The sequence below is a fragment of the Anopheles darlingi genome, chromosome 2 (assembly GCF_943734745.1).
Source record: "Anopheles darlingi chromosome 2, idAnoDarlMG_H_01, whole genome shotgun sequence".
In the NCBI taxonomy this organism is placed as follows: Eukaryota; Metazoa; Arthropoda; class Insecta; order Diptera; family Culicidae; genus Anopheles; species Anopheles darlingi.
The window spans coordinates 420,001-447,830 of NC_064874.1; the positions used below are offsets into that span (position 1 = coordinate 420,001).

A 27,830-nucleotide genomic window follows, 5' to 3' on the forward strand; every position below is an offset into this window, starting at 1 on the left:
AAGTAAGCCCTGCTAGACGTTCAAAATATCCCATTTTATCATCCTCTAATTGAGCTCACGTTCTTGATCAATTTCTATGTTGAATATTATGTTTCACATGAGATGGGAGTGATGTGAACCGTATTTCCGGTGCGTGATTTTTGAAGATGACATTTCATTAAAGTAAGTGGGAGCTTGAATTGTTGTTATGTTCACAGCATATGTTTGTACGTATATCAGGAAGAAGAGGAAACGTTGAGCTGTAAAGAAAGAGATTATGGTGTTTTCGCCATTTTCAGCATGACGGGGGTACAGAAAATCAAAATAAAAAAATTCTAAGATATCCACTACAAGTGAAAAGAGGACCCTTTAGATGGAATGTTGATTGACTTTGAGTGCTGATTCGTTTCTCGGACCAATGACTGATAACGTTCCTGGAATTTTTATACAGAATCAGTCACCAAACTTCGGGATCTTCGTCAGGAATAAACAAACAACAACAAACATCGTCAGGAATAAAGGATTAGTTATCATTTTCATTTAATTAAAAGATTGTATAAAATTCCATTATCGACGTCAGAGGCGTTGCTGATAATGTTGCCGGTATTGACCCTTGAAAGCATCAGCTGCATTGTTGATCAACCAATGTTGGTCAATCCCTTCGATGTCGTATTCCCTTAAGCTCAGAAACAAAATGTCAATCTCCGAGCCGCAGGTGTTTAGCTGAACGAAACCCTTGCCAAGCGGACATTAAGCATTAAAAGCATTTCACAAAAAAAAATAAAGTAAATGAACGACACTTTTTGTTTGCCACTTTGTCTCAACTGCGCCATTATAAGGGCCAGATGAAATGTGATAATTGATCAACCCTTTGGCTTCAAAAGTCGTTGATACCAGCTGTGACAAATTCAAGAAAGGCGTTCGCGACACAAAGTTGTTTTTAATCCTACCTGTACTCAAATTTTTACAGATGAGTGCCTTTTACAGAAAACATTCTATGGTTGCAACGGATGCTATCGTAGTCTATACCTTTTAGCAAATAATGAATTTAAACAGATTCGTTTTGTTATTGTAGATAGAGGGAAGAGAAGCTCGCGCCAATTAATGAACCACTTCGATACATAAAATGGCAGACAGGACAGTCCAAAACACACATGGGCTTCTCAACATTGATGCAACTGCGATATTAAAAAGCATACCATTTAGTATAAAGAAAAAAAATGTTTTGCAGAATCATAACCTCAAACCGCATCGAGTATAATACCGTCCTAACAAACCTAACTTTTCTTTTGTGTTGCGGTTGCACATCAGACTTGAGCTAGACGTCCAAAGCTGGTTTGAATTGTGATAGCAGACTCATGGGAGAAAGTACAGCGGGGCATAAGGATGTTACCATGGTTTTACAACCTCCCCACCGAATACGTTCGATGATGTTTTTCTAACTTTTAACGAACGCGACAACATGATTCATGATTTGCTCATTTTACTTTCTCAACTTGAAATAAATCATCTATATATTGTATCTGCTTAAATGTGACAGAATAAATAAATGTCTTCTCAATGTTTGCAGTAAAATTTAACACTCTGATGTTTGATGTTAACTTTTACTGTGTGGCTTATCTAAGGTGATTGATCTAATATGGTGTGAGCGATAACAGATGGGTTATTTTTCGTGGAGGGGTTGGAAAGTGGAGTTTGATTGACACAACATTTGCTAACGATTTATGAGTAAACCCAAAAACTATTTAAAAAATATAACTTTGTTGCTTCGTGTGTTTGGCGATTTTGTTCTTTTATCATGAAACGTCCTGTTTGTTGCATAAAAACGCCCAACTTCAACCTAAATAATGATAGTTATAGTAGCAGAGCAGATGACTTACCATGTTCAACGATCTCTGCTCAATAATGCCTCGGTTCGTTTGTTCACGTGCATTCCTACCGTCACATATCAGTAAAGATGTACACACCATCACTGAGTAACGAATATAGATTTTGAATGTTTGTTCTCCAGAGATATTCTCCATTTTTTTTTTGTTATATTTCGAAGCAACATGTTTTCAGAACGTACAAAAATGTGGTTTCTTTGGGCCTGGGTTCAAGTACGAGGCCGCAAACTGTCAAATCAGTTACCTGCCCGTATCTCCCAATGTTCCCACCTCATCACCGATCGAAGTTACCAAAACACATAATGTCACATAAGGTGGGCATGTTTTGAGCCGGAGTGGGAAAAGCGAAATCTTTTAAATCTCAGGCACACTCCTGCTTGCGCCCAAGTGAGGGTTCTTTCTTCGCTCCGACAGCTTTCTCTAATAGGTCATGACCCTTCGAGCATTACTCAGTTTGACGAGGGTTTCTCTTGTCCTGTTGATCTGTAGAAATGGTCCTTTCTGGGCTGAGAAATTTCCAAATTGTTGCCCACAAATACCCACTGTCGTGAATTATTTGAGAATTGAGCTTTAAATAAATCTACCCAATTGGCCCTCTTGTTACCCGGCGCATCCTCTAATCCATGCCATTGGCAAGCACATTGAAACCATATTTTCCTTGTAAGTTCAGGGGGTATGCTAAATAATAGAGAATAGTACACACTAAAATAACATATCCATTCGATATTCATCATTCATGGCGCTCGTCAACCCATTTGCAATTTTATGAAATGTGACAATCAACCGTTTCCTTATCCATTACGGAGGGAAATAAATCATCTGGCTCAATGCACTTCGTTGGACAACAAATGGTACCCATTGTCATGCCTGGTTTCTTAAAGCAAAACAAGTGTATAATTCAATTCTTTGGGAAAGTATATAGTAAAGGAACAGTTAGTTGGGCTCGCACGCCACTCTTATAATCAGACGTAACGAAAAACTAATAAAACGACTCCAACTTAAATTGTCGAATCCAATAAGATCAATTGATAATTACCAGCCATTGCTATTAAATTAAATTATTCTAGTACCAATTAATTGCCCATCGATGACATATGCATAAATGTAACAATAGTAAGCATTTCAGTGCAAAACAACGTTTTTTGAACTAAAAAAACTATTCTCAAGCCTATTTAGCTTTTGATAAATATGTCTTTGCTTATAACATTAATCGATGATATGTTTATCTGCAAATAAGTCGTTTACAGTCACAACCCAATTTTTCATATCTAAGGACAGATGTGTCGCATTTTACTTACCTAGTACCAAAAATATGAGATCCGAAACCGCCAAACTGAACAGATAGTAGTTGGTGGCGGTACGCATCGATGGATGCCGTACAATCACGAGGCAGACAATCAGGTTTCCTATCACACCAGTGACTAAGATGCCAACGAACAAAATCGTCACCTAGAATGATTGAAATCGTAATTTTCTATTAAATTCTAAACGAAATTCAACAAAATCAAGTGAATGAATTTCGTCATTACATACGTCCTATTTACTAAACATTTCTTCTGCCTACAATGAAATTGACAAAACCATCAGAATACAAATCAATCCTTTTGCATTGCACTTTATCAACGAGTTTATGGTCTTCATCCGTTTGGCTTGACATCTCGAAAAATGAGCTCCGCAATGGTGAAAATGGCAATATTTGCCAGGATATTTAACGGCAGCAGAAAGAAAGGAGTAAGATAAATTAAAAGCCAGCTAACTTTTGCCGTTTACCCTTCGCTTTAGCACGGATCGTGCAGACCTCTTCCGGCCATCGTACCACGTCCTTAGAAATCTGGTATCAGGGCGCTTGCAATAAAATATATATGCAAGAAAGAATCAAAGTGGTGAAATAAGGGAAAAACTTTATGTTTATTACATTCCTCCGGATGTTGCAAGCGGCAAACACAAGCCACACCAGCAAGCACCAGTGTTCCGGTGAACTTACATTCTGCGCGCCATTAAAGACTTGGTGTTGAAAACGGAGAATACAAAGTTACGTCCTGTAATCGCCTTGGGTCTCTTTGCTCCCTGCTATTCTGTTACTTCTGATACATCCGTTTAACCCATTTACTTTATGGCAAATCATAAAAAGGAAAACAATTTACCGGAACACCATTCTCCACACCAGCAGCACGCTGTGGAACGGTGAAATGGAAAATGAATCGAAAGTTAATCATTGACAAAGAGCAAATTGGCCGTGGGTGAAGGAAATGGCGCGAATTTGCATACAAAATCTCACGACAATTTCGATTGGTTTGAACCATCTGATTACGACGGGATTCTACTGAATAAGAACCAGAAAATCGTAGCGACAATAAGTGATTGTTTGAAACTTTTTCCATAGTTGGATTAATTTTCGTCTTTTTATTTCGCACCTCCAGCATTGATGTGCACACTGTGAATTGAAAGAGTGAACAGTGCATTATTCCTGTAGTATTTAAAATGGACAATACGACAACGAAAAGCTGTGAGCACTATGAGTAAGAAGCAATCAGACGGTCGATTGTGGTCAATCGTAGCTCATCGGACATGTTGGAAGGTGACCAAAACCCACTCGTTTGCTATTTCGGTTTGGTTGCGAAAAGCCCTGAGCCTCCTTCAGTGAGGCGGTCGGCACAACTTTGCTAATTAAAACTGCTACCCCGGCTACCGAAGGGTGGTTGAATGATCAATATGGTGGCAGATGTTAAAACTTTTCCCTTCCAGCTGCCAAAAGTACCATGGAATAGTAACTGAACGATCGAAATCTGGTTGAGGGAAACCATCGTACAGAAGAGGGTGCTTTGAGTGTTTCGTGGAATCGGATTGCAATGTTGATTAAATCCTTATTCGGTTGAGCGAAGTGAACATATATGCGTGCAAAATATGTGCGAATTACTTCTGAACATAAAAACGAAGTTACTGCAATTTGATATGCACCGAGATGCATCGAAAGCAAGAGAGTAATTAGCTCACTCATGCTCAACACTAGCTCCAATCACAGTAATCCTCGTGATGTATGTACGAACGAAAAGCTAGAATGGCCCCTACGAGTACAGTGGCTTAGCTTTGTTTTGTTTGACCAGCGCTTGCTTCCTGTAGCGCTAACCTCACCCATTAGCAACCTAGATGTTCGAGACGAGTAAGGTCGTTTGATAACACTATCTACGCCTGACGTTGTTTCTCTAGTGACGCTAGGGTAACCCTGTCCACCTAACCTAATCTGAGTGGAATAATAAAACAACTAGACCATGTTGCTTCGTTCTGATCTCCGGTTGTCCTGCTCTGGCTAGCTTGTGCTGCTGTCCGAAGGGACCAGCAGCGTATCCAGAAATGGTATCCAAACAAACATCAGTACATTCCACTCGTACATGTTGCTATGGTACCATTCTTGGCATCGGTGTGTGGTTGCAGATCATCATTATCATTGTCACCTTCCGCAGAGATGAACTCTCTCGCTCTCGTAGCATACAAGTGTTCGCCTTAATTATTTCCTCACCGCAAAGCATTCACTGGACCGTTTTGCGATAAACTGTGGCCACTATGCTCTCCTCCCATCCTAGCATTCTTGTTCCTTCCATCGTTATCACTACCGTTGTATCACAACTTGATCCGCAGAAGTTACATTGAAAGTTGGTTTTAGCTGCTTGTTCAGTTTTAATGCTTATTCAGTTTTGAATGGAACATGGTCATGCTTTGCTTGGTCACAGGTATTCTAGTCTATTTGAAAGAACTTCAGCAGAAGTTAGGAATCTAAATTACGGCTTACTCATGTATGGATACTGTATTGATTGCATGACTTGTATGATTGGTTCGAAATACAATTTAAAAATTGAGTTTGTTTTGGCGCAGGTTTGATATTATTAAACCATATAGCACGGTTTATAGAACGTTTGCTCTTCGTTTGCTTACTCATGTATGGATACTGTATTGATTGCATGACTTGTATGATTGGTTCGAAATACAATTTAAAAATTGAGTTTGTTTTGGCGCAGGTTTGATATTATTAAACCATATAGCACGGTTTATAGAACGTTTGCTCTTTTTAAAAAGCGCAAGTTGAATTTTCCAATCCAACAAACGTTTAACCTTTGTATAATATAAAAATAAAAATTATATGAGATAAAAAATTACTCCTGCAAATGTAATGGTAAATAAAGTCATGCCCATCAAGCAAGTGTGTAAACCGGCAGAGAATGACCGGCATAACAAACCAAATCGGCTTACATTTAGATGGGAAAAAAAAAATCCCTCGACCACCTCGACCATCCAATTTTTGGGTTGTTTTGAGCTAATGCCTTTGCCGGAAAAGTACCTTTTAGTCTCCATGAAGATACCACATACGTTAAGCATACCTTAAAAACAAGTATGTCGGGGGCTAGTTACGCCTCATGTGTAAGGCATACGCTTATAGTGCAAGCGAAAGAGTGCGTTTCAACGACGAATAGGATTTTCATGTTACGCGCTTGGGAGCAATATCTACACTCAGTTGTAAGCTGCGTAAATGGCCAGGCCTTTGTTTAAATTTAAGCCGAAACAGCGCTTATGTTCGCTCCATGCATATTGAGAGGACCATTCTATTCTAACACTGCATGGCCATTATCCATTTTATTTTTTGCATCCATTTATTCCTGTTTGGTCTGAAGTCTTTTCTCATAAAGGGATTTCTGTAAAATCCCTCATCCTTTCAACGGCTCTGCGACTCGCCATTCAGTCTCTGTATTGAAACGAGCATCTTCCCGTTAAGCTGAAGTTTTTTTTTTTACCATTTTTGCCGCAGCTGCAATAGCTTTAACACCGGTAGCACCTCAAGCAGGCAAGCTTTGCATCAGCGATGTAACAAAGCTTATCAAAACTAGCTCAAAACTAATTTGAACTCATTCCGAAAGCCATTAAAAACTTTCACTGACCTTCCCAGGGCTAGCTGGTAACGCGATATCATGTTTTCCTGTTTTTCCGGTTTTTACTTCCAATTCCCAGCACCGTGATTTCCGTGGCAGCAACTTTGAGCGTACCGACACTGGCAAAAGTACCGCCGGTGGATTCTTTGCTTAATCAGATTAATTCAATAGCATTTTGTCACGAGAACAGTCAAACGAACATCTACCATTTCCACTTTCCCTTTTCTTTGGCGATTTCCTTTTCTGTTCGTTTTCTCATCCACATTTCATTAAAAATAAAAACCAAAGCTTTCCCTTGGCACCAGTAAGAGTGGGAGACAGCACACTGAAGTGCAGGTGAGACCGGCCTACGCTACGGCGATGTGTTTACGTTCATTAAGCTGATTCTAATCGAAATAGCAATTAATTAGGACAAATTTTGAAGAACGATTAAAGAGAATGGCTGGAACCGCTAATCCCGATACTTACCAGCAGTGCTGTGAAGAGTGGCATCCGCTGGGGACCTCTAGCGTACACTAGAAACTCCTCGACAGGACAGTCAAACTCCGCGTTGGATGGATCACATGGATGTGATAATTCGTAGGGGCTACTGGGACTTACGAAGGAATCGTTTGCTGCTAAGCTGCCATTTCCCAAGATCAAACCGACCGACACGCTGAGCAGCACATCAAAAGACATGGTAGTCGCTCCGGGTGCTCCGTTGTTGTCGTAGATACCTTCGGTAGATCCTGCTAGTGGAGATAGTAGCGCCGTTGTGCTGTCGATGCTGGCGGATGTTGACGTCGGCGTCATATAGGTCCACCCAACAGCAGATCCGTTTAGTGAATACGCTGGATCCATGATGCGCGTATATGTGTGTGTGAGCTTCGATTAAGTACCGCAGCATTGGCTTATCGAGATCGTCTTGTACCGCAAATGCTATTTCACAACCATCGGAGGATCGAGTTGAGTATTACTTAATTATCCTGATGCAACAGTCGGCCAGGAGAAGGAATTGCTGGTTAGCAACAACCGCTATCACTCAAGCGAACCCTCATCGCCTCCGGTGGATAGTAATTAGCCCAGCGACTGCACAGATAAGAAAGGTCAGCAGGCATGCAGCGTCGCACGATGACGTGGGTAGAATCATAAACGCGCTCACATACGGCTGAGCTTTCATAAAATGTCTCTCTATCATGTCCTTTTTAACCGTATTTCACCCTCATTACACGGCTGTTAATACCAGCTAGGCGAGCACGTATCTTGTGCGCCCGGCAACGCATGGAATGTCATTAACCCTCTGCATTGGCACTACAGAGGTGCAGCATCGTATTGTTTATCGCTACATAGTTGTCGCATACTGTTACACATTGCACAAGAAAGAACAGCATCATTTGTATTAATGTTAGTTTAGCAAACTAATAGTAGATCTATCGCTCTGAAGGGCATTCTTTAAGATGCGAAGAAATAAAGCACTCAACACTGACTCGGTCGGAGCTATCCAAACGAAATCTTGAAACCGTGAGTCTCGCTACCATGATAAGCAACGATAACATCGCCATGTAAAGACGACCAGCGCGGGATGCGGGACCAACAGACGCGGCTAGTATTGCAGTAGTAATTCGTCTCATTAGCTAGCTCTTCCTCTGACTTTACCGCTTCCCTAGCCTAAAGCTTAAGTGCTCCGTCTTACGTTAGAGGTTTGCCAGGTCCGCAAAGTTTGCTTTTAAAATGAGTGGAACCGTGTTACTGTCGGTTTTATCTCTATTTTCTACCTAACCCAACATCGGAACCATCGGTACGCTTCCACAGAATCCACCGGTATCTTTCCCTCTTTGTCTGATGATTTAATCCAACCGCAGTGTGATAAATAGCATCCAGAGCAGCAGTCTTTGGAACCAGCAGACACTTGACACGATGATGGCGGAGTGCCGCAGGCGCGGGAAAGGCGTTCAAAGGATTACAATGGCCCGGACACAGGCCAAAGACGAGCGCCGCTAGCTGTTTTGCCATCGTCGTTGTCATCACCATTGAGCACACTGCGGAACCAGCCGTTTGGATTTGTTGCCGTTGACTTTTGTCGTTACTTTCGTTCTTTTTTAGAGGTCCATCCCGTTCTATGGCTACCAGCGCTCAAAGGCTCGATTCGCCGATGAAACACAGGTTATAAAGGGCCAAGCAAACTGAGTTTCTTTTCGTTTTTTCGACTCATACGTGTCTCCCTGCGGCACTTCCCAACAGTTATTAAATCCAACCTCACTTGTCCAAGTTTTTTCAATTATGAATTTTTAGCGCATTTGGAAATGTGAACTTATACTAATTTTACAACTTAAGAATTGGGGTAATACAATAAATCGTATTAAACTCCCGTTCAATCACTTTTATGTTAAACATACGGCCATCCTTACATATCTTAAAAAACCACGGAATGTGTTATGTGACGAAATGAAAAGGAATGTAATGTAATAATAAAATGTCTGGGGCGATTTAGTATGTTGTATTTTTAATGTTATAACGCCACAACCGGCTCACAAACCGTGAGGCGTCGTACTACTTGGTAACTGGTGCTTAATCCAATTCAATCGGCCAACGATAGCATGAAGCTTCAGAGAGATACACGCTACCATCAAGCTATCAACATTATGCTGCTTATCATCTCGATATTGATCCCAACCATGCCTTTTCGTCTCGGGTACCAGGACCTTGAAAGCGGAAGCTAATGAATCCAAAAGACGAAAACCACAAAAAGTACATCTTTGTCCACCCTCCTGTCAATCAGCGTCATCATCAGCTGGACGGAAGCGCAAAGCGGAAGCTCATACTCGCAGGAGGTATAAATTTACGACCATCAGAAACACTTCCAATAAGAGTAGAGTGGATTGGCTATTGAACCTTAATCGTTGCATCCAAACAGCTGGATGTCTGCCAATATTCGACAAGTGCGCTATATAAAGCCACATTCGGAGCTTCATCACTTTTTTTCTTTTATCTACTCATTAAACGATAATCATAAAGTAGAAAAAGGTATTAACAACGATGTAATGCATGTTGACCGAGTATTGCAATAAGCGTTCAAACTACCCTATGAGACTGTGCTTTGATACGTTTGGTAAATAAGTATGGATGATCTATAAAAACCTCTTTAAACCATATCAATCATATCGCATTTACATTAACATATAGCTATGCATTGTTCCTACATTCAATTTTGCAGATAGTACGAATCGCTAGTAAATCGTTGAAACTCTCAACAGTAACTCAACCCTCACCTTTTGCGAGAAAATGCGATCGTTTTAGTTGGATAGTAACCAGTCTCCTGATTTCGATTCAACTGAAATATGTTAACGCACCAACTGATTTGCCACGTCCATGTGCTACTTCAATATGACCTATTTCACTCTCTTTTGTAGCTATCTCCTTCGCTTGATAACATTTGCTTCCTTTTTCGATACTGAAAGGAGGATCACTAAGGATCGTTGCATGCAAGTGCTGGTATGTTATTTACTGGGGACGCGAGATGCATTAGCAAACCATGCGATGAATCTGTTGCAATTTCCTAGAGTTCATGTTTCATCTCGTGTCTGCGTTGCATTCAAATTCACGGCTTCGTGCACTCTGGCAAATGCAAACCAGCACTCACCTGCTAGTGCACCGTACTTGCTACTCCGCTGCGAAGCTGTGTACTGCAATAGTGGTGAGAGGTTTTCCATTTTTTGATCACTTTTGCATTACTCTTGCAATGTTTTGATTGAAGTTTTCGAGGCACAAGCACACTGGTAAGCTTATGGTACATAGATGCAAAACCATGTTACTCGTGGTTCCACTACTAAAAGAGACCAACCTGGAACCATGCGACAATTCACGGCAAATGTGAAACATATGTGTGCGTCACAGCATGGCCCACGCTTGTTGAATTTTAAATGATGTTAGAATAAACTCCTCATACCTTGTAGTCGTAGCACTATGGCACTATGCCACCATATTCGTGTAATTCAATCAACAGCTGCAATTCTCGAAACGATTTCAATTCTTTCGTGGTCAAACTATCAAGCGATTTAGAATCAATCTCGAGATGCTAATGAATGCCACTTATTTGCAAATCAATCCAAGAGATTTCCTGATTAAGACGCTCAAAGATTGGAATCCATAAAGCATGTCATTTCCACTCTACAATTGATTTATGTGCACCGATACCATTTGCAGTTCCCGATATCGTCACACAACTGCCACGAAAGTAGAATTAAGAACGATAGCAGAAACATGTACTGGTCCACAGAACCGGTCCACCAAAGAAATGCTCCACCCCACTAGGGGCACCGCCTTATGCTGGTGACCTTCTGGCGTTGCACCAGTTGCTTGGATAGCTGCATACGTCAGCTGTGGCATTCCTGTTCACGAAGGTCTCCTGTTCCTACGTCAGCGGCTTACGGACCTGCTAGAAGCCGTTACTTCGTGACAGACAACAACCAAACCAGCTTCAACATTTTTTATCGAAGGGCCCTTAGCTTAACTTGATTCGAGGTATATTGTGGACTGCAATTTGATTATTATAGTCTCGAATTTGACAAATATATTACATTAACTGTTTCACTCACTACAGTTTCTCTCATAGGTAGTTATAAATCCGTTGGAAACTCTTCAGCTCTATTAATATATTCACTAAACAATCAAACAAAACAATTTGTTCATCACGAAGCATTAGAGTAAAATTATTATCATCACCATGTTTCGTAATTTTAAAGAGTGCTCATTTTGTAGTTCCTGTTCACGACACTATGTCAGGGCAGCTAGTTCTTTTATGTTTTAAAACAAAACAATATGCGCAGAGAACCATATTTTATCTTTAGCCCATCGTTAGACATTCGCTTTAATGTTTTCTTCACAAAGTATAATAGCATAAACGTCAGCTTATTGCAATCTTAAAGAAGGCAATGACAGACAGTATCATATTGGGCAAATGCTGCTAATGCCCCGTTTGGCAAATATCATTCCTGTCGAGTCGAGTCGGCAGTCGAGAGTTGGTGCTAAACAAATTTATACAATTAAAATTTCATACAAATCTTGATGCCCGTCACGAAAAGTGCCGTGGTGCGCACTTATTCAATGTTTATGTTCGCCATCGCGACTGGAATAGCCACATTTTTTGTAGTCATAAATATGATTGTGCCAGCATCTCCATGCTATTTTTATTTCCTTTGCTGCTTTAGAAAGCATGCCTGCAAAATACTCTGTATCGTCTAGACGGAAAGCAGACCCCAGTGCCCGCACCATGAATGGCGTTTTCCATTGATACTGTAGGCTTAGCGAGCACTGTAGAAATTCGGGATATCCTTACATCTGAAGGCGATGTAAATGAAAATGCTGTTGAAGAAGCATCTTTTTCGTAATAAATTTTGATTTTCAATACTTTTAACTGGGTTTAACTGGAAACGGTGCTTATGATTATGTGTCCATCAAATTTCATCCTTGGGAAGCATAATTAACTATTCGTCAAGATCGGTTTCATTTACTAAGCAAATCCTTGCTTAGTAAAAAAATATTTGAATTGCACTAAGAAAAGTATATCATCGTGTCCTTCCGTGTGCTATCTTTACATCTTAAAACACTATTGGGAGATTTCCATAAAACGGTCTTGATGACCGAAAATGATAGCCGAGAAAATAAATTCACCCAGAAAATGTCCACTCTATGCAAAACAGCCGTCAAACCCTTTTGTGCGTTAGAAGCGGTTCCAGTAGATGCATTAGGGAGAAGACAGTGCGTAAAATATGGGAGCCATAAAAATGACTGTACTTGCCTTCTTCTATATACCGCTGTGACGAGAACGCATAATACATACATATAGGTCGCCGAAACCAGCGTCCTGCATACGAGAATAGCCCAAGAACTGAGAATATTTTGCTGATTCGTGGGCGTGAAGGAATCGTTCCTTCAATGATTCATCAACAATTCAAATCAGTAACGAAATCCTTGTTCAGGGATTACTAACGCTAGGCAATGGAGACTAGCCTGGTATCTTGACTGATGAGAGAACATAGCGGGATGCAGACTCAATGTGAAACACTCTTGTATTTCGTTCAAGTACTTCTTTACTGATAATAATGATATAACTATGATTGTTATTAGCCTAGAATTCATAACCATTCTATACATTATTTTGCGCAGACTTTCGACTTCTTTTTGCAGACTTTCACATGACCAGACCAGTATGTGTTGAGCTGTCCGTTAGAGAATATTGACACTTGTATGTGATTATTGAATAAGGAGATTATAGCAATAAAGCTGTTATCATCAACGGCAATACATCTAGGGTCGCACCAAACTGGACTCGGTGCCAGTGGCCGTGAAAATACAACCCATCGCGAAACTAAATCACATTGCTATCGCTATCAATCTCCGCCAAAAGGCATGAAACCATCCTTCCGAATATTCTTTCACGACAAAGTTCCTTTGCCTCAACGAGCTAATGACTCAGGAAAGCATAAATCAATAGCCGTTAGCAACCTGCCGAAACTTAGTAAGCAGCGATTAGTTGCTTTGGTGTGATGCCCGAACGGTGATTGAAGAATGGCGCCGAATGTAATTTCACTGAAATACAAGCTCAGATAAGAGTAATTAATTTCCCAAACCATGTCACCCTAGCATTGCTGAGAAACCGATGGGGTTCCTTCGGTTAAGTTAATGAAGTGAATCGTTTGAACTATGTATTAAGTGCTTTCTAAACGTCAACGTAGGTCACCTACGGAGTATCAAATTTTATTATCTGACTTCCATTAAACCGATAAAAGCATTGATGAAGTCTGATTGAGAAATTAATTATTCTTTCTAAACGATCCGAAACCATTTCATCGCTTCATCATGTTTTATGAGAAAACCGGTTTAAATCGTAAATGTAAATAAGCGAGTGACGATATGAGTGTTTGAGCTAAACAAAATAATGGGTTGAGTGTAAATATCTTCAATGAGCGATTTAACAACAAACGAAAATATCATTATATGATGATTAAATAAGAAACACATCTGGTTTCCTTTCGAAATACCAAACTTTTCTAGTTTTAATAAATATTATAAATAGTTATTTAGTATCAGTGCAAGAGAGGGAAACACTATAAATCATCTTTAAGTACTCCTATCTTCAAGCTCTTCAGGCACCTGAATCATTGTACTGTCAGATAAATGGCAGAACGATTGCTATTAAGATGGATGCTGCAGATTCTGTATGCCATAAAAAAGCATAGAAAATCAAACAATACACAAGCATACAAGGAGACATCTTTTTTCATGCCTCTGCCTTCAGATATTAATCTTATCTCGCGACTCGAGGTGAACCATTCCTACCGCAGAACTCTTATGTCTAACAACTATAAACTCATTCATTTACAGTAAGATTATCAAAGAAATTGCAGGTATTTGTAAGTAAATAGGACAATGAACTATATCTATGATAGAAATCTATCATCTGAAAAAGCGGTATGTCTCCGCTCTCAACTGTGCGTACTCAATTGTGTGTGTTTGTTGTTATCTACACTAGAAATCAACCGCCATTGCTGTAAAACATAGCGGCTACGATTTCAAATTCTACAATTGAATCATTTTCCTTGTAGGCGAGTAATAACTAGCTTAAAGATAAACAATCGTCGTCACCATAAGTCAAATGTCATGCTGGCAGATACCCTTCCCACCTAGGTCTTAGGAAAAGTTGTGGAAATCCTTAGTTCAAGTTATGGCCAGCAGCAAAGCTGGCCATCGTACAAAACATCGAAAACTAGGGCTAAGCTTTTGATTCCCTTTTCAGTTACAATACGTCAAATAAAATACTCACTTCGAGACACGTTGTGTGAGCATTTTTGTAACGATCGGTTATCGCCATATGGATAATCGTTTTGTTCTGGAAAAAAGTTGCGCTGGTAACTCCTCAAAAAGTAATATGTGTCCCCCCACAAAAGCGACTAGAAAAGTTTTCTGCTTCCGTTGGCCAGCGTCAATCGTTTTGCAGAATGAATCTATACTTGGTTTGACCATTTGTAACTAATTCAGTAGAACCTCTACCTCTTTAAACAGCACAGTGATGCTTCTCACAAAACCAGCTCAAACTCGTGCAATAATGTTTCACACTTTTCGAGATGCCTATTGAAATTCGTTTCATCTGAAAATTTCACATTTTTGATAAAATTGCTTTGTTGCAACTTGCCATTTCATTGAACGTCCACGCATACAAGTGAATTGTTTTACGTGAGTATTAGCGTGTTGTTAGATTGTTGTTTATTTTACACACTAGATAATTCCTCCCCACACCCCTCAAGAGGTGGGAGTGTGAAAAATCTGCTTTCGGCAATATGCATCCATTACTGCTCCGGAAACGAACATTGAACACATGGAGCACATTGCTGTTTATGCAAAATCATCTTCTCTGGAAAAACATCGATCCATCGGCATGACTTTCGTATCCATCATCACGAGTGAATTCGCTGATGTGATAGAGGTTTCTGTAACCACTTTTCTTTTGTAACCATCACAATTTGTAATAATAATTTGTAAAATAACAAAATTCACTAAAGGCTATCCACTGTATCGATTATCTTCACGCACAATTAACGGTTAAGCTTAGCACATGGACATAGAACTTTTTCGATTTTAAATCTGCATTTTCCTTATTGATTATCCATTGAACTCATAGAATCGTAGATTTGATCACATTTTCACGTGTTGAACCGAACCGGTCACCAACCGAAGTGACCGCCAAGTTAGCACTAACACGTGCCTCCCCGAGAATTCTAGAAGCGATCCTTTTCTCCATATCATATTTGATATGATTAATTCACATGTACAGTCGCGAACAACATTCGTCGGCTCACTTAACGGTTAATCCAACTAATTCGAATGCACCTAAGTGATCTCAAACACCCCCTCGTTGGTGTTGCTGCTCGTTCACGCCAAACAACGTGGAAACATTTTCAATTGGCCTGATGGATTCAACAAGTGTGACTGCCCACGCGCCCACCTCGGCCATGTTTGGTCATGTCAACAGAACACGCTGCCTGGTTGGCACCGACGCACCCAACAAAACGGTATAGATCACTTGCAGCCCAATTAGTGTAATACTATGACCGATTCTTGGTTTACCTTATTCGTACAGTTACCTTTGCTATCTCACTTGTCACTGGCCAGCACGGATCGATTTAATCGCGAGTGGTTTTCTATTCACAAGTCAACTCTGGCCATTAATATGTAGAATCGCATTTAAAAGCAATCAATAAACAACGTTAAACAAAAGATCAATGTGAAACGTAGATTCTTCACTTGACTAAACCGTAGAACAGGCAGGAAAACAATATCCTATCCATTATGTCATGGGCAACGGCACTGCGTGACTCGGTTCGTCGTTCTCCACACAACACACAACGCGAATGGAAAGCAAAAGACGATCGGTTCCACCACGGAGTCCAAGACGACCGTTCGCCACCAGACACGGGAACTACTGATTTCTGCTACTACTGGAGCTCTGGTAGCTGCAGATTTCGCCTTGCAGTGCCTTGTTTATCACATAATGAGTTACCCGATAGCTGCGTGTGAGTGACACGAATTTCGATTTCACGATGGAGGCGCGCGGTTTCGCGAGTAACTCACAAGAATGATTTGCCGAGCATTAGCCCGCGCAATCTAGCGATGAAGTCATTCTAGAAATACAAAGTTTCTTTGGTACCGTCGGTAAACCATTAACTAAACAAAGAGGAAATAAATGTATTCTATTTATTAAATAATATTCTTCAAGCTTCAAATGCTTATTGCCAAACAAATGTGGTCCAATAAATCTAGAATCAGTTAATGTTATCCTGAATCCAGTTCGTGTACTCTAGCACCTTGGTATACACATCCGGAATCTTATTAGTTGCACAGTGTTTCGGTCCAAAGCTAGCTACACCCAACAAGTACCAGGCTCCTTCGATCTCTCGCATCAGTGGAGCACCAGCATCGATTCGACATGCGTCTAGGTTACCACTATCAGCAACACACAGTTGTGTGGTCTGTATGTCCACTCCAAATGGTTCATATGCTGCAGTGCAATCCGTAGGATTCTTAATATTCATGACGATTTTCTGTTTCCTATCACTCTGCAACATAGCGACTGTTCGGCCCCAGCCACTACTATAAGCTAAGCCAGCCTCATTGTCCGCGTTTTGCACCAAAGCAGTCGTTGGTAGGCATACAGGATGGACCATCTCGGAAAACGTGACATCCCGATCGAATCGGATTAATGCAATGTCATTGATAGCAGTTTTACCACCCTTGGTAAACTCCGGGTGGGCAATTATTCTCTCTACATTCACATCGATCGGTGTTGGTGCGCACAAGTCTCCCTCACAGTCTGGGGACTTGCTCAGATCCCATTCACCAAGACGAACGCGATTTCTGTTAAAAATAAAGCAAATTTCAAATGCCTATGCCATCGTCTCCTTCGGCCATTGCCAGTGTTCAGATATACTTACACCTTCCAACCAGAAGGAATCGAGACGATGCAATGGGCAGCCGTAACAACGTAGCGTTTGTGGATCAGTGCAGCTCCGCAAAGAAATTCCATTGCTCCACTTGGTTTCTCGTACCCGATCAGCGCCGTCCAGGGAAACTCGTTCATTGCAATGCCAGCTCCGACGGTTACACGTGGCGATTGTGATTGGCCACAAGTTGGGAGTGTCGCCGGCGGTGGTTGGATGATTTTTGCATCTGCACCTAAAATCTACGAAATTATTATTGCTTGTAAACAGACCAATGCTTTTATCGGTTTTAAGGGTGTTTAGTTACCACAACACACATCACACTTGCTAGTAAGTAAGAGAGTTTATTAGCATCCATTATTGAAAATCAATTTCTTCTGGATTAATAGGAGATTTAATCTAAACTGAAAACTAAATCAACATAAGCATGGAAGTGGAATCACAAGTTTTAATGAAGAACTGCCTGATAATAGTATACCAAGTTAGAATGGCCGAATAGACTCACTGCACTGCAATTTATACCAACCTCAACAGACGTTACGGTGAACGGAAAATAAACGCTACTATCAGGTGCTTGAATATAATCATCAAAACATGGGATTTCCTATGTTTACTGCTCCCTGCGCCCTTTCTCTTGATAAGTATGCGATTAATCGGTCCGTCAAATCAACATTTTATTCTTCTATTCCTATTTATACTCGTTCGTATACATACACGAAGGTAAGAGATTTTTACGGATCTTCAGACTTGCAAAATCTACAGTTGAAAAATTTAGTTAATATATTACCTCTGTTAGTTTTTGTACCATGAAAAGCGATGAAACGAAGACATTCTAGTCATTATTGCATATAAAATAAATAGTATATTACATTATTATATACATTCATGCAAACAATTTCAATCCAAACAAAGCACATACTAGAGTTAAACTAAAAACTACAAATAAAGAAACTCCAAATTTGTTACATATACATTTTTTAATCCTTTTTTATTGGTCTCTTTTTCGCTCTCTCTCTCTCTCTCTCTCTATATATATATATATATATATATCTCTGTGTAACAGAGTATTAAGAAAATGTATTCTCAATTTATTAAGAAAATTAAAAAAAAAAACTTGCAGTGCTATGACATATTTATTACACTATCCATTCCCGCTTTCCAACTCGTTGACGCTTAGCCACAATGCCGTCTATTCAATGTTGTTTTTAATCCAATCCGTGTACTCCATCACATTGGTGTACACACCAGGTACGCCCGCTGTGCCACACTTTTGCGGTCCGAAGCTTACCACGCCAAGCAGATACCAAGTACCGGAGACCTGGCGCATCAGCGGACCACCCGAATCGCCACTGCATGTGTCCTTACCACGCACTCCTCCAGCGCAAATTTGCGACGGCTTGAGGAAGATTCCACCACGGGCAAATATCGGAGCGCATTCTTCCTGGCTCTTGATATTCAGTTCGACCTTCAGCTTTTTGTCACTCGCGGAGGCAGTTTCCGTCTTGCCCCATCCTGCGGCATAGCTTGAAGCTCCAACGTAGTTTCTATTGCGAACCGATGGGGACAGAGGGAGACAGATGGGTCTGATCACGTCCGAGTACTGCACATCTCGCTTGAAGCGTATCAATGCAATATCGTTCAGGTTAGCCTTGTCGCGCGAATCATATCCAGGGTGTACAATAATCTTCTCGATTTCCAAATCCACTGGCTGTGGGGCGCAGAAATCGTCCAAACAGTCAGAGTTCGATCCCAAATCCCACTCTCCAAGCCGAATGCGATGTCTGTAAAGAAAGAGAACAAAACAACGCAACATTACATCGTTGTTTTTGGGAGTTTCTTGCGATTAATTGAGACTTACGGTTTCCAGGAGCGTGGAATCGCATTGATACAATGCGCTGCAGTTACGATGTGCGTCGGATTGATAAGCGAACCGCCACAGTGGAAGCCAGAGCGGCCATCCGCTTTCTGGAACTCGATCAGTGCCGTCCAAGGAAACTCGTCAATTTTGGTCGGTTGTCCTCCAACCACACGATCAGTTAATTGAATACCACAGTTCGGCGGTTGTGGCAGCGAATTTCTTCCTCCAGAGCTCGCTGCTCCTACACAGCAAACCTGAAAACGTGAGAACGAAAATTTATTTAACATTTCCTAATATTCACTACTTATAATTTGTGAATCTAGTTTCTATCAAATCCTGCTGTCGGATTTGAATCCATCGTAGTGCATTGCCCTCAGTATGTGTATGACCGTGAACGCTAATCAGAAGTTAATCAATTCCAAACGCTAGATGCGCTGCAAACACCATCTCACCTACCAACGTCTTGGTATTAAATGTGCCACAACGGCTCGCCAGGAGGAACTGCTTATCATCATCCGTTCGTACGGGTTTATTGTAAATACTGACTAACGGTTGACACTCCTGAAACTGGATGCAGCTTCCTTGCTGGCCTCTGGGATTAATGCACGATTGGCCAAGATCTGTTAATTAAATAACCGGTAACAAAGATTTAATTTTCAATTCCTCGTTTATGATGATTTTACAACGGAGCTAACGCACTAAATTACAGATTTTTATGCTCTTACCAAGACACAACACACTTTGGCCCCCGATGGCAACCAAACACATTAGCAGGAAGACTTTACTCTTGGTTCCCATTGTGGTTCATAAACCAACAGCATAAACTGCTGAAGATAGAATTCAAGCAACCACAAGAAGACCTTTTTCTCCGAGTGCGATCTCTAGTAACGTCTATCTCTTTTGGGTGTCGGTACAAAACTGTGTACCATACGCTGATCATTGGAAACGATTGCCTACAGCACGAAAGCATCTTGCTACTCACACCAGCAACGCCAACAAACGTACATTATTGTGGCGGATCAAACCGGTAAACTGCCCCCGAGCAGAGCGACTTCTTGTTTCATGCTTTCCACATTGTCGTAGAGCTTGGCCGATCCCTTGTCAAGATTATCTTCCGCATACAGTGATGTACGCATTATCGAAATCAAACAAAGATGCCGTCGCTGCATTCATTGATATGCAACACGATCGTCCAACTATCAATGGCTAAATACACTTACAGGCACTTATTTATCATTAATTAATGATAAGCTGTATGATGATCTAGAATGCACAAGTAATCGTTACATTATGTGGCATCGATTGTTTGGTAAGAAAAACTGTTTCCGGTTAACGGTTTGTTCGACAGGCGCTCTACCGGTTGACCATGGTGGGTGTTTTAATGTCACGGCTTCATACATTTCTTCTCGATCCATCTTCCAACCACCACGACAGTACACGCTATCGACGCGAACAAGTTTTTCCCATGCTACCCGGTTTGCGGTGTTTTGAATACGTTTACGCGGGGAATACCCCAGGGTATTCCAGTGTTTGTGGTCTCCGGTCACCTCGAAACCACAAGCCGGTGTGCACGTTTCGAAGCCTATGTTTTAAGTTCGTAATTTGAAAATTTCAAGCTACGGAAAATACATTCATCGTGCGATAATCCTGTGAGCGAGCATTTGATCGTTCGTCGGTTCTTCACGAGTGTATGTACATCGTCATTTATGCAAAGATGGAAAATGAAACAAAACCAACCAAAGAATGATTATTTTATGTGAAGATCCTGAACTCCAATTCATTCAATAAAATATCGCACTTAATAACAACGCAGCATATTAATACAGAATCACGGTTTGAGCAGGCATGAAATTGTATTTCAATAAAATAATCTTCACAGAAAATCTAGAAATGAAGCAATTAAATTTAGTAATCTAAAGCAGTTAGTTTGCTAAATAGGTAAATTTATTGCTTTACATAGCTTCTTGGGAAGTTATTAACTGTTCTGGAATGGTGCAGCATTATACAACATAGCCAATTACGGTTTCTGGCAACAGAACAACATGCGACGGAAGTGCCGTTTTTCATATAGGCACATGAACAATGTCTTATCTTTTAGAAAGTGGAGTAGTGATAACTCCAATCTCTTTTCCAAGATTGCGCTTTCTTGTCCCAATATTCTCATACCAACTTTAAACAATGCATGACGTTCTTCATCGTCGGTATAGGATCGACATGATACGCATAATACAACAAAGAGCTCCGGTTATCTGGGCTATTTACATTCCGCTCGGTAACCACACAAAACATACATCAATGCAACAGTACTGGGTGGTAGATCTTAGGGAGAAAGTATAGAAAAAATAGTCATTTCGATCATTATAAGTCATATTTCGGACTGCAAGCATGCATAGTTGAACAAACTAACTCAATAAGGATAATCATAACCAGCAAATTTCAGAGCGTATTTGATTTATTAGGAACGATTGACAAATTGCTGTGCAATCCTGGTAGTATTGCTTTATTCTAGTCTTTTCTGTCTACCAAAGTAATTGCAGCATTGTTCAATTAGACAGTCGGGTTTACTTAATATTGCTCCGAATCCAATCGGTGTACTCTCGTACATTGGTGTAGACCCCAGGAACTCCTGCTGTGCCGCACTTCTGGGGTCCAAAGCTAACAATACCAAGCAAATACCAGGCTCCGGCATACTGTTTCATCAGTGGACCACCTGAGTCGCCACTACAAGTATCAGATCCTCTCACACCGCCCGCACACAGCTGCGACGGCTGCAGATTGATGCCATTACGCTTATACACCGAACTACAACTGTCCAGGGCAACGATGTTCAATTCGACCTTCAATTTCTTTTCACTAGCAGAGGCAACTTCCGTTTTGCCCCATCCAGCAGCATAGCTCGACACTCCAACATAGTTCTTGTTTCGAACTGTATCCGCCAGCGGCAAACAGATAGGTCGAACCAGTTCCGTGTACTCAACATGTCGAGTGAAGCGAATTAACGCGATATCGTTTACATGACTCTTGTCCTGCACGTTATAACCACTATGCACGATGATCTCTGCAATGTTCAGATCGATTGGCGATGTTGAACAAAAGTCGTCCTCGCAATCGGACGATGTGCTTAGATCCCACTCTCCAAGACGAACACGATGACTGAAGGAACAGAAAAAGAAATAAAATTAGAACAGACACGGATTCCAGATTAACCAAGGGTGGCAAACTTACACCTTCCATCCTCGCGGAATCGCATTGATACAATGCGCGGCTGTTACGATGTGCGCACGATTGATAAGCGAACCTCCGCAGTGGAAGCCGTAGCGGCCATTTGGTTTCTCATACTCGATCAGTGCCGTCCAAGGAAACTCGTCAATTTTGGTCGGTTGTCCACCGTAAATTCTGTCAGATAGCTGAGTACCACAGTTCGGTGGTTCAGGCAATGTTGTCCGCTCTTCGACTACTACTCCAGCACAGCAAACCTGGTAAAAGAAACCGAATTATTCCTGCACAATCAACATATCATTACTGGTCACTCACCAATGGTTTACCCTGCAAGTCACCACAACGACTTGCTTGCAAGAATTCCGTATCATCTGGAGTGTTGAAAGGTTTTTTGAAGATATCGACTAATGGCTGGCATTCCCGGAAAAGAATGCAACTTCCGGATTCTCCACTAGGATTCACACAAGATTGGCCCAACTCTAGCAGGTCAGAAGAAAGTATCGACACGTTGGCGTGACCTTATTACATGTATTCTGACAGGAGCATGTATAATTTTCTTACCTAGTGCCACGGCGTGCTGAAGTACAGTTAAAAGTAATGCAGCTGTTATATGAAGCCTGGGGACTGAAATGATCCCCCCGTAAGCCATGTCTTTAGTTGCTTCCCTTTGTTTTTTTTTGCAATGAGATGGGGAAGTTATTACAGTACAACCCAATGTCACACGCTAGATCTACGGTTTTTTATATAAAGAACTGTTCGTCATCGATGGCACTAACGTACTGTTGTGCGTAGCAAGGGATTCCATGCAAACGATCTCTCCGCCCTACTGGATCGACCAGACCAACACAGACACCGCAACGCTCGGTCTCTACCGACGAACAAAACCGGTAAATCATCGGCCACCGAATTGGACTCGCGATCCCTCTATTCCGCTTCTGCTTGTAATACAGTGAATGACCTTCGCTTACTGATAACCTTCTATCTCTAGGGGTTACCGTCATGGCCAGACGGTTCTGGAAATCTCACAACAAATACTCTCAACCAGGGAACAGGTTTCTATTCATTCTCATCCATAGGAAGTATCATTGGTTTCGTGCCATCCCGGAACGGATTTTCAATGGTTAGCACCATTCGGTTGAAGACCGGTATTTCGGGCGCGGGGCGCGCACTACCTACAACCACCCAGCCTCCCACCAAAAATGTTACCTTCTTCGAAAGGTAGTCTCTATCTAATAGGCCATCACAAAATATTATTTGATCGTGAATTAATACTAGAAATTCACATTCTCTATCGATCATTAAATAAAAACTATGAATAACCACACAGCATCTCGAGAATGAACGCATCGAGAGAATGAGAACGAAACCGTATCGCTTCGATTCACCTCGACAGTGACCCCTAGAGATCTGTTGATGGTGAGACGAAGTTTTGAAAACAAACCACTGCACCGAACTTCTCGGATGTCTTGGTTGTCGTGCCACCACAACTTACTAGCGGGGACCTGGAGAAGGTAGCATTATCTCAAGAAAATGTGCCATCCGATTGGTCTTCCGCTCGATCTTACGAACACATACGTGAATGTACGCCGTCGTTGGAAGGTTCCCTCGTCGTACAAGGATCAGATAGTGGCTCAGTAGCAGCAACGGGCGAGCAGCTATTGAATAGCGAACATAAAAGCTCCAGCGTGCCTACGAGCAAGTGCTAAGCGGTCCTCGATCGTAACGATTCCTCACGTCAAAATGGCGCTAGCGAACTACGAATCGCTAATAGCAGCGCTGCTACTAGTGTGTGCTTGCTGTTCGTCAACATGGGCACGTGAGTATTGGCACGCAATCGCTATTGCGCATTCAAATATTGCCAACCTGAACTTATAAGCCAAATTCTTTCCAGTAAACATGCACGACGAGTGTCAGACGCCGGAAAACAAGCAGGGAACATGCGTGCTATTGCGATCATGTGCCTCTGTCCGCAATCTGCTACTGAAGCCCGATCAGACTGCCGAAGATCGTGACTATCTGATGAAATCCCAGTGTGGTATGCAGGGCCGATCAGTGCTTGCCTGTTGTCCGTTCTCACGCAAGCTTCCATCACGATTCGATGCACCGGTAGAGCTGCCAAAACCGGGCGAGTGTGGTGTGATGGGAGTTTCGGAGCGCATCCACGGAGGAACGGAAGCACCGCTTGGGGCCTATCCGTGGCTGGCAAGGATTCAATATTATAAAAGTAATGGCCTGATGAACCGGGATCAGCAAAAAAGTGTATCACTATTGAATTCGTTTTTTCCATTGTTACTAGGCAACAACCGCTATGGCTTCCACTGTGGCGGCGTGCTTATTCACCGGTCGGTCGTGTTAACCGCGGCTCACTGTATAGATGGTGTTCCGTCGAGCTGGATTGTGTAAGTTATGTTTATTCTGTGTGGTTCAATTTAATGCGGACTTAAGATTGGTTTCTTCGATGCCAACAGGTACCAGGTACGGCTTGGAGAGCACGATACACAGACGACCATCGACTGTGTCGACGATGAATGTGCTGATCCAGTACGAGATGTGCTGATCTCGAACTATATCGTACATCCCGAGTACTATAAGGAGAATGGCGCCGACTATAATGATATTGCGCTGCTGCAGTTATCGGAAGCTGTCGCATTTACCGAGTTTATACGGCCCATCTGTCTGCCGACGGCGGATGCCATTCGAGCGGACAATCTGACGGGCAAGGTTGCATCAGTCGCCGGTTGGGGTGCGACCGAGAAGAGCTCATCGAGTACCAAGAAACTGCATCTGCAGGTACCGATCTGGGACAATGATGCATGTGCCGATGCGTACACGAATGTGCGGCTAAGTATCATTCCTACACAAGTTTGCGCTGGTGGTGAGGCAGGGAAGGACTCATGTCGTGGTGATTCTGGTGGGCCTCTGATGCGCTATGCGACCTACAACGGATCTACCAGATACTGGTTCCTGATTGGTGTCGTCAGTTTCGGATTGGAGCGTTGCGGCACATCCGGGGTTCCAGGAGTTTATACGCGGATTAGTGAATACACCGACTGGGTCCTTGAGACGATGGAATAGATTTGCGTATAAAAGACCCCAGCTGATTCGTATGGATTGCATGTTGTTATGCAAAAGCATTAAAACATATCTTTAGCTATCCCGAGTGTGACAAATAATAAAATCCCCTTTGCTTTCGACTCGAACGAACGAACGGTATTTTGTCTGAAATACCGGTACGACAATGGGAAACCCCAGGCGAGCTTTTGTGGTGGGATCATCGTGTTGGGATCCACGGTGGGGCTGTCAACGAATGACAAACCTGATCACGCATGCGTTCGTCGCTCTCTCGATGAAGAGAGACGCGAAACACAAAATAAATAATAAAACTAGTTCCCACCGTTCCCTTCCTGCCCTACGCTACCTGTTCCCCACCACTAACTAAACAACAGGCCGCGGAATTCCCATCGCTGCTGACCGCTAATGGAGAGCAGGCAACCAAGCAGCTAGAGTCTGGCTCAGTTGCTGGCTTACATGCGAACAGTTCACTCGTTCCGACTGCTTTAGGGTATACGTTTCTATAGCAACCACCTGTAGAAATCGTATAGCAATTAGCATGCCATCAGCCCGACTCTTTTTATCCATGTGGCGGTTCAGTGCTACGGTCGCTGTGTTCGTATTTGTGCTTCAGTGTCCAGCTAGTAGAGCACAGTGTGCGTAGTAAAGTCTTGCATCGCCGATGCGAAATTTAAACCAAAACCAGCTAACGTTGTTGCAGAAACTAATTAGAGTTCATTTACTTACCGCTTAGATCTTGGAAGTTCCTGTTTAACGCCAGAACGTAATGATGGTACATGTGTTCCGGTGGTTCAGTGTAATAGCGTGCAGGCGCTTCTCAGCAAACCGGTTTTGACGGCGACTGATGTTCAATATCTCGAGAGTAGCCGCTGTGGAGTGCTGGAGAAGAAAGTTCTCGTTTGTTGTGGATCGCTGAATAAAGGCACAGCATCCACAGAGGCACAAGCGGGGCAAGTACCGGCAACAGCAGTTGTGACTGTCGCACCGCGGATACCTTTGGAGGAACGAGCGAAGCTTCTGCCAACCGAGTGTGGCATTCAGTACACGGATCGAATCATCGGTGGTGAACGGGCCAAGATTGACGAGTTCCCGTGGACGGTGCTTATACAGCATCGAAAGAGAAGTAATCATTCAGCTACCTAAGTAATAAAAAATTAAAACCTTTAACGTTACTCTTCTCTTTTCAGACGGCCAGGTCTCCTTCCACTGTGGAGGGTCAATCATAAGCAATCGTTACGTTCTAACCGCTGCGCATTGCATCAACAGCATAGCTCGATCATGGACTATGTAAGCATACTGATCTCTGCCCGCGGTATCGAGGTGATTGATCGAAACGTGTTTCTTTTGTCCATTTCTTTAAGAACGGCTGTTCGGTTAGGAGAATGGGACCTTCAATCGGACAACGATTGTCAAACCTTCTTCGATGAGGAAGTCTGTTCGGACCCGGTGCAAGATATACCGATTGAAAAGATCATCGTACATCCGCAATACCGTGCAACGCTGTCGCAGGTGAAGAATGATATTGCTCTGATACGGTTAGCTCAGCCAGCGAGACTCAATGACTTCGTGCAACCTATTTGCTTACCAATAAGCAGCGCGGCCCGGACGACATCGTACGATGGTAAAATCGTACAGGTTGCAGGATGGGGTCAAACAGAAAATGGTAAGCTTGCTCATGAACTCGATAACGTCGATAAACAGCTGCGCAGTTATGTATCTTTATCTTTTCGCTATCTTACAGTCACCCAAAGTCAATACAAAATGTTTGTAAGCGTCAAAGCAGTACCTGAGCAGATCTGTCAGCAGGTCTACCCGAGCGGAGCCATTGATATTACCCAAGTTTGCGCTGGTGGTGAAGCAAACAAGGACTCCTGTAGAGGCGATTCTGGTGGAGCGCTTATGTATCCCGAGCAGACCAACACTGGACCAGTGACGTACCTGGTTGGAATAGTGAGTTATGGAAGAAAGTGTGGCCTCGCCGGTGTTCCTGGAGTGTACACTCGCGTCAATCAGTACCTGGAATGGATAGTAGGAAATCTTGATCCTTAATCGGTGAAAGAACGTGCCGACTGAGAAATATTACCTCAACAAGCCTCGGAATGTGGCATCGTACTGGCATTTTTCAGTCCTGGTAAAACGCAAAAAACGAGAACTGCTCAAAATTATGTGCCTGCATTTATTGATGACGATTGTCGTACAAGCTGAATGAATGAAATTTGAATATGCCTTCAGAATGAAAAGAGTGTCATATCTACACATTTCAATAACCTGTCATTTTATGGATCCTGTCTAAGTGCTGGTCAACCTTGAGAAACACAAACTGGTCTGCAAACATACAGCATGTTTTGGGTCACGTTCGGAGGTTCGGGCAAATACTGATGACATTCGATCACCAACTGGAAGCTGAACAATGTTTTGCAGCATG

The 27,830-nt window shown here is 42.2% G+C and overlaps 5 protein-coding genes across 10 annotated transcripts in view; 2 read left to right on the forward strand and 3 right to left on the reverse strand.

The window, feature by feature from the left end:
• Positions 1–16,223, reverse strand: part of LOC125951722 (neuropeptides capa receptor) — a 32,228-nt gene extending 16,005 nt beyond the window's left edge. Inside the window, exons 1-3 of one of the 5 annotated variants that reach the window (XM_049680721.1) lie at positions 16,064–16,223; positions 7,253–7,702; positions 3,164–3,314 (exon numbers count right to left, since the gene is read on the reverse strand). In XM_049680721.1, the coding sequence (XP_049536678.1) occupies positions 3,164–3,314; positions 7,253–7,624 (523 nt within the window). In that variant the 5' untranslated portion in view covers positions 7,625–7,702; positions 16,064–16,223. Of the gene's footprint in view, positions 1–3,163; positions 3,315–7,252; positions 8,124–15,886 lie in introns of all 5 variants that reach the window. The other 4 variants (XM_049680720.1, XM_049680719.1, XM_049680718.1 and 1 more) reach the window with 4 other exon arrangements.
• Positions 16,224–16,499: 276 nt separating this feature from the next.
• Positions 16,500–17,732, reverse strand: LOC125949472 (CLIP domain-containing serine protease 14D-like). 2 transcript variants are annotated; one of them, XM_049676483.1, is made up of 3 exons: positions 17,564–17,732; positions 17,251–17,491; positions 16,500–17,173 (listed from the first exon to the last, which is right to left on the reverse strand). In XM_049676483.1, exons 2-3 carry the CDS (start codon positions 17,394–17,396, stop codon positions 16,582–16,584), a joined length of 738 nt encoding a protein of 245 aa, XP_049532440.1. In that variant the 5' UTR covers positions 17,397–17,491; positions 17,564–17,732; the 3' UTR covers positions 16,500–16,581. The 2 variants fall into 2 exon arrangements, with proteins under 2 accessions (XP_049532440.1, XP_049532439.1); XM_049676482.1 differs by having other exon boundaries at positions 17,251–17,498.
• Positions 17,733–18,353: 621 nt separating this feature from the next.
• On the reverse strand, positions 18,354–23,201 carry LOC125950324 (uncharacterized). The gene is made up of 8 exons (XM_049678195.1): positions 22,895–23,201; positions 22,649–22,812; positions 22,340–22,590; positions 21,680–22,267; positions 19,840–19,898; positions 19,571–19,734; positions 19,115–19,368; positions 18,354–19,037 (listed from the first exon to the last, which is right to left on the reverse strand). Exons 1-8 carry the CDS (start codon positions 22,980–22,982, stop codon positions 18,446–18,448), a joined length of 2,160 nt encoding a protein of 719 aa, XP_049534152.1. The 5' UTR covers positions 22,983–23,201; the 3' UTR covers positions 18,354–18,445.
• A 763-nt stretch (positions 23,202–23,964) lies between these two features.
• Positions 23,965–25,537, forward strand: LOC125949471 (CLIP domain-containing serine protease 14D-like). The gene is made up of 4 exons (XM_049676481.1): positions 23,965–24,149; positions 24,225–24,557; positions 24,630–24,732; positions 24,802–25,537. Exons 1-4 carry the CDS (start codon positions 24,074–24,076, stop codon positions 25,406–25,408), a joined length of 1,119 nt encoding a protein of 372 aa, XP_049532438.1. The 5' UTR covers positions 23,965–24,073; the 3' UTR covers positions 25,409–25,537.
• Positions 25,538–25,665: 128 nt separating this feature from the next.
• On the forward strand, positions 25,666–27,674 carry LOC125949470 (CLIP domain-containing serine protease 14D-like). Its single transcript, XM_049676480.1, has 5 exons — positions 25,666–26,040; positions 26,139–26,528; positions 26,593–26,692; positions 26,767–27,068; positions 27,147–27,674. The coding sequence occupies exons 1-5, from the start codon at positions 25,944–25,946 to the stop codon at positions 27,452–27,454; spliced, it is 1,197 nt and encodes a 398-aa protein (XP_049532437.1). The 5' UTR covers positions 25,666–25,943; the 3' UTR covers positions 27,455–27,674.
• The last annotated feature ends 156 nt before the right edge of the window (positions 27,675–27,830 follow it).

Coding starts and splice junctions, on each gene's coding strand:
- LOC125950324 (XM_049678195.1), bottom strand. CDS start 22,982: ATGGCTTACGGGGGGATCATTTCAGTCCCCAGGCTTCATATAACAGCT. Junction 22,813..22,894: donor TCAGCACGCCGTGGCACTAG/GTAAGAAAATTA, acceptor CTGACCTGCTAG/AGTTGGGCCAATCTTGTGTG. Junction 19,038..19,114: donor ATTCCACGCTCCTGGAAACC/GTAAGTCTCAAT, acceptor CTTTCTTTACAG/ACATCGCATTCGGCTTGGAG.
- LOC125949470 (XM_049676480.1), top strand. CDS start 25,944: ATGCCATCAGCCCGACTCTTTTTATCCATGTGGCGGTTCAGTGCTACG. Junction 26,041..26,138: donor TCCAGCTAGTAGAGCACAGT/GTGCGTAGTAAA, acceptor CTTACCGCTTAG/ATCTTGGAAGTTCCTGTTTA. Junction 26,529..26,592: donor TATACAGCATCGAAAGAGAA/GTAATCATTCAG, acceptor TTCTCTTTTCAG/ACGGCCAGGTCTCCTTCCAC.
- LOC125949472 (XM_049676482.1), bottom strand. CDS start 17,614: ATGGATGCTAATAAACTCTCTTACTTACTAGCAAGTGTGATGTGTGTT. Junction 17,499..17,563: donor CAAGTGTGATGTGTGTTGTG/GTAACTAAACAC, acceptor ATAATTTCGTAG/ATTTTAGGTGCAGATGCAAA. Junction 17,174..17,250: donor ATTCCTTCTGGTTGGAAGGT/GTAAGTATATCT, acceptor TATTTTTAACAG/AAATCGCGTTCGTCTTGGTG.
- LOC125949471 (XM_049676481.1), top strand. CDS start 24,074: ATGGCGCTAGCGAACTACGAATCGCTAATAGCAGCGCTGCTACTAGTG. Junction 24,150..24,224: donor CTGTTCGTCAACATGGGCAC/GTGAGTATTGGC, acceptor AATTCTTTCCAG/TAAACATGCACGACGAGTGT. Junction 24,558..24,629: donor AAGGATTCAATATTATAAAA/GTAATGGCCTGA, acceptor CATTGTTACTAG/GCAACAACCGCTATGGCTTC.